Here is a 12,750-nt window from a genome sequence, read left to right on the forward strand (position 1 = left end):
AATATTAAAATAACAAAGCAAGTGGGTAGCAGTTCTGAGGTCTGTGACCCAGACTTGAAAGTGAAGCCTTACATCAGGGACGGGCAAGCGCGACCTCAGGCCCATCTGGCCGCCCCATCTTTTGTGATAAAGTGCTGCAGGAACAAGCCGCCCCCATTTACTTATGTGTGGTCGGGCCTCCTGCCTGTTACAGTGCACAGGGGAGGAGTCGCAGCAGAAGCTGTGGCCCCACACGCCTAGAGGACTCGCTGTCCAGCCACCGAGTGGGCCTCTGCCATCCACACAGTTTATATCAACGGAAGAGAAAACAAATCCCTCCTGCCTGGTCCTGGGAGGTCCCACTGCCTTTTTCTCCACACCTTGTTGCTTTGAGTTTTGTTTTGCAAATAATTATTCATATATACATAGCAGAGTGGGGAAAGCCATGTAATTGGAATCAGAAGTGCCACATCCACCGTTTTGTTAGCCATGTGGCCCTGAGCACGTCAGTTTCCTTATCTGACCCTTATCTTCCTGCCCCATGAAGTGGAGGGGTGTCTGCATCTGGTGGAGGGAGGGGTGGCCTGTGTGATAGATAGCACTGCGCACACTGGAATCATCCTCTAACAGCCGCCCGTCCACTCAGATGTCATTCAGTGAATGAGAATGGGCAGTGGTGCTGGTTGTTAATAATAGCATGCACCAGTCATTAAGTGATTAATTATAAATTGAAAGAATTTGATGGAAAAATATTAAAAAACCAATCATTTTATTATAGCATATAGATTCTTTTGAATCACTTCAAATTTCTACTATTATAAAAGTAATCACTTTTAGAAAATAGTTGAGTCCCACTTCAGTTTGTGGGGAGGACTAGTTGACGACGTATTTCTTTTTCTCTTTCAGCACTACCCAAGGAATATCAGAAGATAGGCAAGGCCCTGCAGAGCTTAGCAACAGTGTTCAGTTCCAGTGCTTACCAAGGTAGGGCTTTACTTACTTACCTCTGAGCGTTAGTGTCTTATCCTGACTGCCGCCCGCTTCAGGCTCCTGCAGACCACCAGGAGCGCTGCAGTAGCACCTTGGCACCGACTCAGATTGGCTGGTGCTCCACTCAGACTTGTGCAACCGCACCTTGCGACTTTCGAGAAGAGTGGAGGGTTGTTAAGTGTATTTTCTTGCAGCTTCTTTGCCAGAAAGCTGCGCGCTGACTGATAATTCATCTCAGGGACAATTGTCTTCACTGTAATATGCTATTGTCCTTATTTTTTAAAGAGTCTTTATCTTCTAAGTAACATTTATGGATGCAATGTTATGTGGCCAGTGAAAGGGGAGGTGGGAATGGATGGGATAGGTGAAAAAATATTGCCCATGAACTGTTCATTGGGAAGCTAGGTGATGGGTAAACAGGGATTCATTCCAGTTTTAAAATGTCTGAAATTTTCTGTCATAAAATGTTTAAATAAAATGAATGGAAAGACATAACTTACAACCACTGGTAACTGTGATGACTTTCAGGTGAAACAGATCTCAATGATGCAATAACAGAAGCAGGAAAGACTTATGAAGAAATTGCCAGTCTTGTGGCAGAGCAGGTATTAACATAACCACACAATTCCATTTAATATTTTAAGCCATCTAATCTACATACTTAATTTAAAATCAGTTTTAAGACAAATGCTCAATTGGTTATCCTCTTCTTTCCTACTCCTATGTATCTTTTTAAATTGTATTTGGTAATAGTGCTTCTTAGATTTAGCTAAAGTGATGGATAAAGTTGTCATCAAGAAATCTAAAAGTATACCTTCTAGGGTCGAGGGCTTGGATCTGTCGTTAGCTGTCAGAGATCAGTATGTACAGGAAGGAGCTCTGCTCAAGTCCCCTTTGGACTCTTACTTGCCTCAGTTTCCCCATCTGGAAAGTGGCGACGGAGGCACCAACCTTGGAAGTAGCTCACTTGCATGGAGCAGCAGCTAATAAGGCGAAGGCTCCTGCTCCAATTCCGGCACAGAGCCCGTCCTTGGTGCCGAGAGGGTGTGGGCTGGAGTCTCTAGTAGCCCGTCCCACTTCTCACAGGTAACTGACATCACTTCCCCCAAGGACATAGTCATCTAAGTTGTTTCAAATCCCTGAATTAAAAAAAAAATTTTTTTCAGATAACTTTTTAAAACGTGTATGTACACATGTGCCTATGGACACACACTCATGTCATTAATTACTCTCTGCTACTTGTAAAAAAGATTAATTTTTAGAACTGTGCATGACATAGCTATTAAAAATTGTAATTCAGAAAAATAGAAAATGTTAAAGTTGCCACTTACAATGATTACTAGACTTTCTCATAGTATTTTTACCTTTTCTGCTAAAATTTAGACATTAAACTATAACATCTTATTTCCTTGTATGTAAACATGTAGTCCTACATTCTTTTCCTCAAGGTGTTGTATTTTGGGCCACCTCAGACCCACCAAAATTTTACCTGATGTGTTATAATTTTCTTTACAGCCTATGGTAGAGGGTATAGGACTCTGGGGATTATTTTCTTGTAGGAAAACTAAGCTGAATGCTTAACACTCAATAGCTTAATGTAGTACCTGGAGGATTTGGCTAATATAGTCCTCAGATAGGCGTTTCTTTTCCTTGGCTGTCTGGATTCCTCTGCCAGTAACAACCAACTTGTGTCTTGTTATAGCCAAAGAAAGACCTCCATTTCCTGATGGAATGTAATCATGAATATAAAGGTTTCCTTGGCTGCTTCCCGGACATTATCGGCGCTCACAAGGTAACTGGATTGTAGAAGTTTACAGCAGACGGTGTGGGTAAATCGCGAGCTGCAGGCACGGGCCCACCTCTCACACTCCTGAGTCGGGAAGCTTTCTGGGACCCCTGGAAGTCCTTGGGGCGTTTAACTAGCAAGGTCCCATCACATGTTTGGATATAAGAATAGTTTTTTGTTTCTTTTGTTACTAAGAAAACATTGTTTTGAAGGAACTAAAAATATGAAAAGTATACCTTTATGCATGTAGTTAGTGTCATGATGTTTGAAATTTAAGACAGTAATAGGAATGATCCTTCTCTTACCAATGAGACCTTGTCAGCTGCTTGGGCAAGTCCTCAAAGGTCCTGCCCTGGCAAATGAAATAACCACTGGTTTTCTAGTTAAAACTCAAATGGCCAGTGTTGGCATTATATGTTCATACATATTAATAAAAAGGAAGCTATGTAATTCCCGTCAAAAAGGTATTTTTAAACTAAATTTAAAAATTGACTTAGGGTATACTCAAATTTTGTTTCTGTTAATTTTTGTCTCTGTTTCAAAATCTGTGTATTACCTCAGACTTCGAGTATCTTACAGCTGTGGACTCCAGGACACAGTGCTGTGCTGGGATTACTAGGGAACTCTCTACGAAGGCCTGGTCGGAGCCCATTTTAGCATTTGGCTTTACTAGTATAATTAAAGTATGAAGAGATCGCATATGTAAATAAGAAGTTTTGTGCAACTTAGATAACTTAATATAAATCTCAGAACATTTTCCTGATCCATTCATTCGTTGATGGACACTGAGGTTGTTTCTGTATCTTGGCTATTTTCAATCGTGCCGCACTGACCTGGGAGTGTTCTGTCTTTTTGAGATGTGATTTTCTTTCCTTCAAATATGTAACAGAAGCAGAATTGCTGGGAGAGTAGATCCTAAATATTCTCATCATAAGGAAAAGTATTTGTAACTCTGTGAGGAAGATGGATGTTTACTAGACTTACTGTGGTGGCCACTTCACAATAGACACATGTAACAGGTCACTATGTCACACACCTTAAGTTAATGCAATGCTACATGTCATTACATTCCAATAAAACTGAAAAAAAGTAAAATTAAAATCTCAGTTAAAAAACTCAGGTCAGTTAACCTGTTGGAGGCATGTGTCCCACAGAGTGAGAGCTCCAGGCACGGAGCTGAACTTACCCGCGAGTGTGGAGGTGTTCTGTCCGGGCGGCGCTAAGGAATGAGCGCTGTGCCGTGTTCAGCAGCTTCTACAGCTGCTTCCATCTGAATGTTAATTTAAAATGGACTCGATGCGTCTTTTGGAAATCACAGCAAGGCTCGAGCCTCCAGCCTGCGCGCTCAAGCCCCGGCCCTCCAGTCCTCCCCCTGAGTGCAGAGCGCGCTGTGCGGTGCACGCAGGACTGTGAGGCCGCTGCGTCCTGCTGGGAACTGCTCTGACCCTGGCGGTGCCCACAGAGACTCCAGAAGTGGAGTGCTGTCGGGTTTCCTGCTTCTTGTAGCATAAAACTAAATCATAGCTTAGTTACACGTCTCAAGAATAGTTACCTTTTGCATCCAAGTGACTTCAAGGAAGTTGCGTTTGGATGCTTTCCTGTTATCTTGTAGGGACCTTGTCCTGTTCAACAGCAAGTCACTTATAAAAGAGGTGGTTGCTTTGTTATATTTTCAACTGAGGCCTGGTCCTTTCACCTTGTTTTACTGATGCCATTTAATTTCTATATTTCACAGGCAGCAATAGAAAAAGTGAAAGAAAGTGATAAACTGGTTGCAACGAGCAAAATCACCCCACAGGACAAACAGAACATGGTGAAGCGCGTCGGCACCATGTCTTACGCGTTACAAGGTGAGGAGGTCTGTGGTAGCAGGTGGGCCTGGTTTTCCCAGCAAAGTTGCTGTTTTCCTTGCTGGAGAGAAATCCAGATGTGAACCACAGTTAAGTCAGAGCTGATTTGGAACATCCTCATAAGCCACTTGTTCGCAGGATCCCAGTGTTGATGAAAACTGACATTTACCTGACATGACTATGAGTGTTTGATTAAACTTGCATGTTTTTATTATTTCTTGGAGACATTGAAGGTACCTTTTCCAGCCTTAATATCAGCACCTTCCTAATGCTCTGTCCAATTCCCACGTTCAGCTATGAGCAGCCTGTCGCCTCCATGGCTGAGGACCATGGTGTGTAAAGGCATTTGGAGGTAGCAGCTAGGCACAGTTTGACTCTTAGTAAAAGGAAGATTTCATTGATTTTACATAGTTGAGTGTTCTCCTAGGAGCAGGGACTGGGTTTGTCCTGTTTTGGCGGACAGATAGAATATTCATGGGCAAAGGAGAAGAGAAGGATGCGCTCGGTATGAACAGAAGCGTACAAAATAGTGCAGAATGATGCCGTTGGCCTTTGGGAATAAAACATACTTATAGGTTATTGGGGAAGAAGCGTTGGTGATTATGGAGGGCCTTGAAAGCCAGGCAGAAGAGTCTAGACTTGATGTGGGCATTAAAAAGTCATTAAAAGGTTTTGAGAGAAAAAATGCTCAAGGGAGAAGGGTTTGCTAGTTACATGGATACATTGGAGGGGCAGTGTTGGTTGGACAGCCCAGCCCAGAGACCTCTGCTTGTGCGGTGGGGTTTGGAGGACCTGAGGGAGATGTGCTGGGGCGGAGAACAGCCCTGCTGGCCCTCCAAGGAGCGCCTCAGGGCCAGGGAGCTCGTGGGAGAGGAGGTGTAGGAGAGATTTCCAGAACCAGGACAACTAGAGCAGAGATGGGAAACCGGATTGCAGACATGGGTGTTGCAGGGTTTGAAATAGGGAATTTGGTATTGAACTTGTCTCTGAGCTTATCCAGATAGATAAACGAAGAGCTTCAGATAATACAGAACTCAGAACAGCTACCTTTTTGTAGGAGTTGATGCCAGCAGTTGGCTTTCTAGGCTGGGAGTGAAAGGGGAAAGGCAAGCGGCAGCTGTGGTGAGGAAGGCCTTGCGGCCGTGGTGGGAGGGGGTGGCGCCGAGAGACACATTGTGAGAAGGGATTCCTTTGTGAGTGGGTACATCAGCCCCCCGGGTGCCTGGCTAGGTCCCCCTTAAACACACCTGAACTTCGGAACTGCAGTCATCTGCAGAGAATGTGACCAGGTCGGTTTCCTGCTCCCTCACTGGCCTAGAACAGTCCGTATTTGGGTGGTTATCGGTATTGGGTTTCATAGTATTTAATATACGAATCAACAAAAGTCATACATCTACTCGGAAGTGGTGTTTGCCATTCACTGTCCAGTGGCTTTTCTAGTCTCTCTATAAAATGAGTTGTCAAGAGCTGGCTCTGCACTGAGGCCAACCAGGGGAACCTGGCTGGTGAGGAGCCGCCTCGGAGCAGAGAAGCCGGGGTCGTAGTGGAGTCGGGGGAACTGACTCGTGTGCTGGTTTTGATTGTAGCGGAGATGAATCACTTCCACAGTAACCGGATCTATGACTACAACAGCGTCATCCGCCTGTACCTGGAGCAGCAGGTACAGTTCTATGAAACGGTGAGTCACCCTTCCGCCCGCCGTCTGTGCAGAGGGGAGGGTTCCTGGTCACTCACTCTGACCATATCAAATTAATCTGCTTGTATTTTTTAATCCTAAGTGTTAAACCCAAAGAGGCTAAATATATCATAGGGTTTATTTTAATCTTTTAATTACCTCTGCCTTTCCGTTTTTAATAACACCGGGTTAAAGATTTTCTTTTGAAGATCAGGTGCCAGTGGTGAGGCCCCGAGAAGACCTTATTGTGTGGCTCCTTCCCCCCTCACTGCCTCTGTGCGCGGGGAACACGGCTGAATGGATGAGGTCACCCTGCGCCCAGTGGGCTCAGCCGGGGAAGGAGCCTGGCACCACTCGGCACCACAGGCGGCCTGTTTGTGACTGAGGTCTCAGTGCGCCAAGGGGCTGCAGAGAGGAAATTAAAGAGAGAGCGAGGCCTTGAATATGTCATTCAGAAAACAGTGAGAACGTAAAGTTTTGTACCACTGCCTGACTTCATTGTTTACCAGAGAGTCCAGAAAGCCAGGCTCCAGCATGGAGATGAGAAGTCAGCCATCTGAAGACAAGCTCCGTCACTTTATAATGGTCCGTGTGCTGGCCGCCCTGTTCGGACTAAGTCCTCCACCGTTCCGTGCTATCATCTCATGGCTGTCCAGGGCTCTAGTAGGCAGGCCCCAAACTCCATCCCTGCATGTGTCGTCTTTGGACTGGACACTGCCAAAAAGTCTGTCCCTGCCACGGTTCTCGAAAGGAGCTGGGTTGATGTGCCTGCTGCAAGCTGTGCCTGTGCATTGGAACAGTTGGTTTTGGAGAAAGTGTACAGAAAGGATTCCGAAGCAGTGCTCTCCCCTAGGGTGCGCTCCTGTGCCGTGTCCTGTGCACTTTATTCATCGGTGCCATTGGATGGTGGCCTTGCACCCTGTGTTAGAATAGCAGGCACTTGTATTCTGTGTGAGAGAGTAATTGAAGGACAATTCTTGAAATTCTGATGTTAATTTGCTAAATAATTCTCAAGCCCAAGTGAGGATTAATTATTAATGCTGCTGTAATTTGGAATAGGAAACTATGTGTTGCCCTAGCCAGTTTTGCTCAGTGGATAGAGTGTCAGCCTGCAGACTGAAGATCCCAGGTTCGATTCCTGGTCAGGGCACATGCCCAGGTTACGGGCTTGATCCCCAGTGGGGGCATGCAGGAGGAAGCCAATCAATGATTCTCTCTCATCATTGATGTCTCTCTCTCTCTCTCCCTTCCTCTCTGAAATCAATATTATACACACACACACACACACACAGTGGGGCCTTGACTTACGAGTTCAATTCGTTCCGTGACGGAGCTCATAACCCAAATTACTCGTATGTCAAATCATAAAGTGAACGAGTGAGACACGTGATGCTGGGCTGATGTTGTGGCGTTCACTGTGACGTTCGCTGCGCCAACTAGCGGTGGGGTATCTGAAGCTGGCTCGTAACCCGAATTTTAGCTCGCAACTCAAAGCAAAAAATCGGCCAAGAGACGGCTCGTATCTCGAAAAACTCGTTAGTCGGGACACTCGTAAGTCAAGGCCCCACTGTACACACACATACATATACATATATGTATATATACATATATGTAAAAGAAACTATGTGTCTTTGTTAGGTCTAACAGTTATTAAAATGTGCACATTTGTTCACGGAGCAAACATTTCTTCAGTGTTGCACACTAAGCACTTACTGCAAACGCTCAGGATCCAAGGATGACTGAGACCTCTGTCCTCAGGGGCGTGTGTCCTTGGGGAGACAGCAGTGGCTTTATGTGGAAGGTGACACTGTCTGCCCTGAGGTAGCAGAGCGGTGTGAGCATGGGGCGAGCCCCTCGGCTGGGTCTTGGAGCTCGTAGGTGGAGGGATCCTCCAGCCGCACTGGGGGGAAGGGGACGGTCTTGAAATGCTGCTGTGCACAGAGCAGGGCCCTGGAGGAGCGGCCCTCGCCTGCGAGCCTGGTCCCGGGTCTGAGGTCTCTCCCACAGTAGCGTGGCAGCGCCTAGATGCATAGACCCAAGAGTTTGAGATTGTTACCGTGTTTAACTCAGAAGAGCTGGAAATAATCCATCACTGTGAAGTTGTATGGAGGTGATATCTCAGACCTTTTCTTTCCCCACCAGATTGCAGAAAAGCTGAGGCAGGCCCTCGGCCGCTTCCCTGTGATGTAGACGGAACGGAACATGAAGAAACTCCCAAGTGCTTCTCTCTGACCTGGGGCAATGCAGTCTAATCCCCCATCATCCAAAAATCAACACCAAGAGAAACAGTTGCAAAAAACTACACTTTACTCACCTAAACGCATCAGTTATATAGTCTTCTTTTGTTCATTTCTACAGCCATTATTTAAACCAGTGGAAATTGTCTCTATTTTTGGAAAGTATTTAAAATTACCAGAATTTTGAATGGAAAATTAGAGGTTTCCCCACTTATATTTTACATAAATTTGTAATTTTTAAGCCCACAATCTTCCAGTTCTTACCCAAGGCCAGATGGTTACTAATTGCTTTCTTAAAAATATGGAATATGCCAGAATAAAAAAATATGTTTGTATATATTTTTATAATTCTTTTCAATGCCTTGGAATTCCTGTCTGTTTAGGAAAATCCACATGCCTTTCACTGACACATTTATGACTCATGTGCCTGCGTTTTCAGGAAAGGAGGCAGAGGGGCTGCGGGGTCGGGGCAGGCGGTCCCTGCAGCGATGCCACCGCCCCGCCGCCAGGAGGTTGTGGAGGGCATCGTCCTGCTCTCCTTCCTCAGCAGGGCCAGCTCTACCGGGAAAGGGCACGTGGGGGACTGCCGACCCTGAGCTGACTGTGCTCAGGAAGGAGCGAGCGCTCCTCCTGGTCGGGCGAGAAGACGCCAGCCTCAGGCTTCTTGCCTGTGTCTAGTCTTCAGCTGCCCAGTCAGACAGAATGAGAAGTGAGGGCAGGACTGGCCACTTGATTTGGGTGCAGACAGTGGGCCCGTGGGTATTACCGGACAGATGAAAACCAGTGACCTGGCTGCCCCTCCCCACCAAGTGGAAAAGCTTAGCGGATGCGAAGGGTGGCAGCGGAATAATGTGCGCTAATCCCGGGGTTTCCTGGTCCTGGTACTTCAGTTAACGGCCTGAGCACCCCGCACACTGTCTTCCTGCACTCTTGCCTTACTTACTCGGTGATCGCCACGGCTTTTGCTCTGCCCTGATCTCGCTGTTACAGAAAATGAACGTCGGGCCGCATGAATGAAGTGAAACCAAAAAATAAGTAGAAGAGGAAATCAGATGGACGTGAATGAGAACTTCTTGTTCTTTAGTGTCACGGGTTTTTGTTAATGTTTTATAAGTAATTTCCCTTGATTTTTCTTTTATAAAATCTCATAGAACAGTGTTTATGATATAGCCATTTAATATATGTACAAATTGTAAAGATATGTATAAATGTTTTACACAAATATAAGAGCATGTAGAAGCGAACATATAAATAAATTGTTTAAAAAACCTGTACAGTAAATTCTCAAACCATTTTTCAAAGCACTTTTTGGTGTTCGTGTGTGATTTTTTTAAATCATCACTTCTTGTGGCCATCTGCTGAAAACAACACCCATGGCGCCACGGGCAGGCCGGGGAGGAAGGAGTGGTGGCCAGGGCAGGGGCATTTGGGCTGCTTCTCCATGGAACCTCGGGGAGCCTTCAGGACCCGCTCAGCAATCACAGATACCCCACTTCGACCCATCAACCCCGCCAATTCAGAAGTAGGGCCTGGCCCCCAGGTCACACCGGCTGCTCCAGGCACCTCACCTGGCAGGCGATGAGCAGCTGTAACCGGGCAAATCCGACACCCTCTTTTTACTGTGTACCCTTGTGGATCTCAAACGAACCAGCAAGCAGAGACGGACCCCTGGGCAGCCAGCAAGTGAGGTGAGGCTGGACGCGGAGACCTGGACAAGGTCGCCTGGCGGGACCAGAGCCCCAGGCGGGCCCAGCTCCCCTCCTGGAGGAGGACAGCTGGGTATGCATGGGCAGTGGCTCCCTCTGGCTGCAGAGGACAGGCCTGCGCCCTGCTAAGGATGCCTGTCTCCAGGCCCTGCCCCAGGCCTGCGTTGGGATGTCTACTCTTTGGCTGGTGGCCGCCCAGCCTCCGTCCTATTCGTTTCTGGGGTTTGAGTCACTGTGCTCACTTGGGTTTCCTCTCATGAGTGCGCAGAACCATGTTCAAACAAAGTGTTTCTAGCCCCCCCCCCCCCCCCCCCCGCAGATCTCCTGAACTGCCTGCCTGCTTGTCTCTCTCACATCTGATCTCTCTTTGCTTCTCCTCTCCTGTACGCTGCCCTGCAAGTCCTACCCACTGTGGTCACCCTGAACGCTGTCTCTGTCTTCTGGACACGGCGAGACCATGAACCTCTGCAGATCTCCACTGCCTGCCTGCTTGTCTCTCTCACATCTGATCTCTCTTTGCTTCTCCTCTCCTGTACGCTGCCCTGCAAGTCCTACCCACTGTGGTCACCCTGAACGCTGTCTCTGTCTTCTGGACACGGCGAGACCATGAACCTCTATTTGGTTTCCCCGCCCTGTACTGCGCCTGGAACCTCATCTAGCAGTAATTTGGGGCCATCGTGGGGCTGGCCTGTTTCCATTCCCCCAGTGATCAGAGTCCTGCTCTCCTGCTGTCGAGTGTCTGAAACTGTATTTCATGTGTTGTGTCTTCTTCTTCAAGGGGAGCGGCTGGCCTGTGCTCCCCTCGTGGCCGGAAGTGGAAAGCCTGTCGTCTATTTTTTAAATCTAATGGGGTGGTTTTCCCATTCGGAGAGAGCATCTTAGCACACATTCCTCAAACTTCATTTTAATTTTCAAGCGTGTTCCCGTAGTCACTGAGCAGACATTACAACTTTTAACATCATTTGCATCTCACTGCCCTGGGCCCACCGATGGACCATACTTCCCCGTCCCAGTAAAACCAGGCATCATTATGCAACCTGCTTTAGCCAAAGAAAAGTAGTTGGGAGCAAAGCGTGCACTTCTACAGTGACCGGAGTAAGAGGTGACGTAAAGAGGCCCAGCTACCCAGCCCCTGTGGCTCAGTGGTGGAGCATTTTACCTAGGAACCAGGAGGTCAGAGTTCAATTCCGGGCACATGCCTGGGTTTCGGGCACGATCCCCAGTAGGGGGTGTGCGAGAGGCAGCCAGTCAATGATTCCCTCTCATCATTGATGTTTCTATCTCCCTCTCACTTCCTCTCTGAAATCAATTAAAAAATAAGTTAAACTATATGTAGTGAACTCTTGGGTAGTGGTAATTCTCGTGCATTACTGCACCTGTGTAAATTGGTTAACATAAACCAGAAAAAAAAGAGGCTCAGCTGAGAACATTGAGCCAACACCCAGGAGAGAGGGGCCTGGAGAGCTGCTGGCGCCACAGCCATCTTCCTCCTGCCACGTGGAGCCCGGCCTGGAGCCGCAGCAGCCTGTCCCGGCCGTGGTCCCTCCCGTGGCTGAGCCGGGGTGTGCGTCCCCCCGGGCCCCAAACCGGTGGGTCTGAGCATACGCCGCCTGCTGCCTCCGTCAAGCAGGAGTGCTTGGCCTTTGGGAAACTAGCAGCCCGCAGGAGGAAGCAACACAAAACAAACATTTACCAAGGCGAACCGTTTTTGTGAGCTTGAGTTCTTCTGTTGATGTGTTTAATCCCTTCCAGATGGGCCAGCCACTGCAGTTCAGGGGGGCCCGTTCTCCCCTCGCCAGTGAGCATAAACGGGGGTGCTCCGCGAGGGTTCACCCTGTGAGGTAAACGTTTTCCTCGGGGAGCATCCGTTCTTCACCCCCTTCTTTTGCAGCTGTTGGCTGTGCGTGTCCTCGTGCCCTGGGAAATGTGTTTGTAGTTAAGATGGAATTCCCAGCCCCTCCTCAGAGGGACTCCTGTCATCAGCTGCTTCTAACTGGCCTCTAAAACAGGAATTCTCGGCCAGGGGTCCATGCAGTCCTGGGGTGTGTGTGTCAGTGAGTCACATGTGACTTCGGGGAAATTATTCCCGTGTGTATTTTACAGTTTCTCTGGGGAAAGGGTGTGTATCTTCCATCCGATGCTTAAAGGTGTGGGTGACTCAGTGGCAGGTCACTCTAAGGATGTCAGGTTCCTCACCCACCCAGACTGTCATCTCTCAGTTCATCAGCTGCATCCTGTTCTTTTTCTCGTAATCGCTTCTCTTTCACTGGAGCACCTCACCACAGGGGTGTCCTGAAGGGGGTGGGGGGTCATTTCACAGGTGGATGGGAAGTCGGTTTCCAGTCCTTAGAGGTTCCAGCTGATGGCCCAGGTCAGCTGTCTGAACAAGACCCAGTGCTTCAGTCTGTGTGGTCATCGCCACAAGCACCTGGGGTTCTTTATGCTCAGAGCAGCTGCAGAAAGGACAGACCGAAGAGCTATGCTCACCCTCTGGCCAAAGGAGGGAGGGAAGGGCGGGGGGGGGGGG

General features: G+C 47.8%; 1 protein-coding gene and 1 long non-coding RNA gene across 4 annotated transcripts in view; one reads left to right on the plus strand and one right to left on the minus strand.

The window, feature by feature from the left end:
• Positions 1–8,856, plus strand: part of SNX9 (sorting nexin 9) — a 64,292-nt gene extending 55,436 nt beyond the window's left edge. For all 3 annotated transcript variants that reach the window (XM_005872886.2, XM_014545065.1, XM_014545064.1), the window contains exons 13-18: positions 886–963; positions 1,498–1,574; positions 2,672–2,761; positions 4,491–4,605; positions 6,192–6,283; positions 8,423–8,856. In XM_005872886.2, coding sequence (XP_005872948.1) covers positions 886–963; positions 1,498–1,574; positions 2,672–2,761; positions 4,491–4,605; positions 6,192–6,283; positions 8,423–8,470 — 500 coding nt within the window. In that variant the 3' untranslated portion in view covers positions 8,471–8,856. The remainder of the gene's footprint in view (positions 1–885; positions 964–1,497; positions 1,575–2,671; positions 2,762–4,490; positions 4,606–6,191; positions 6,284–8,422) is intronic.
• A 362-nt stretch (positions 8,857–9,218) lies between these two features.
• Positions 9,219–11,413, minus strand: LOC102260338. Its single transcript, XR_313972.2, has 2 exons — positions 10,836–11,413; positions 9,219–10,686 (listed from the first exon to the last, which is right to left on the minus strand). It is a non-coding gene; the product is annotated as an uncharacterized LOC102260338 (long non-coding RNA).
• Positions 11,414–12,750: the final 1,337 nt, after the last annotated feature.

This window comes from Myotis brandtii, unplaced genomic scaffold (assembly GCF_000412655.1).
Source record: "Myotis brandtii unplaced genomic scaffold, ASM41265v1 scaffold395, whole genome shotgun sequence".
Taxonomy (NCBI): domain Eukaryota; kingdom Metazoa; phylum Chordata; class Mammalia; order Chiroptera; family Vespertilionidae; genus Myotis; species Myotis brandtii.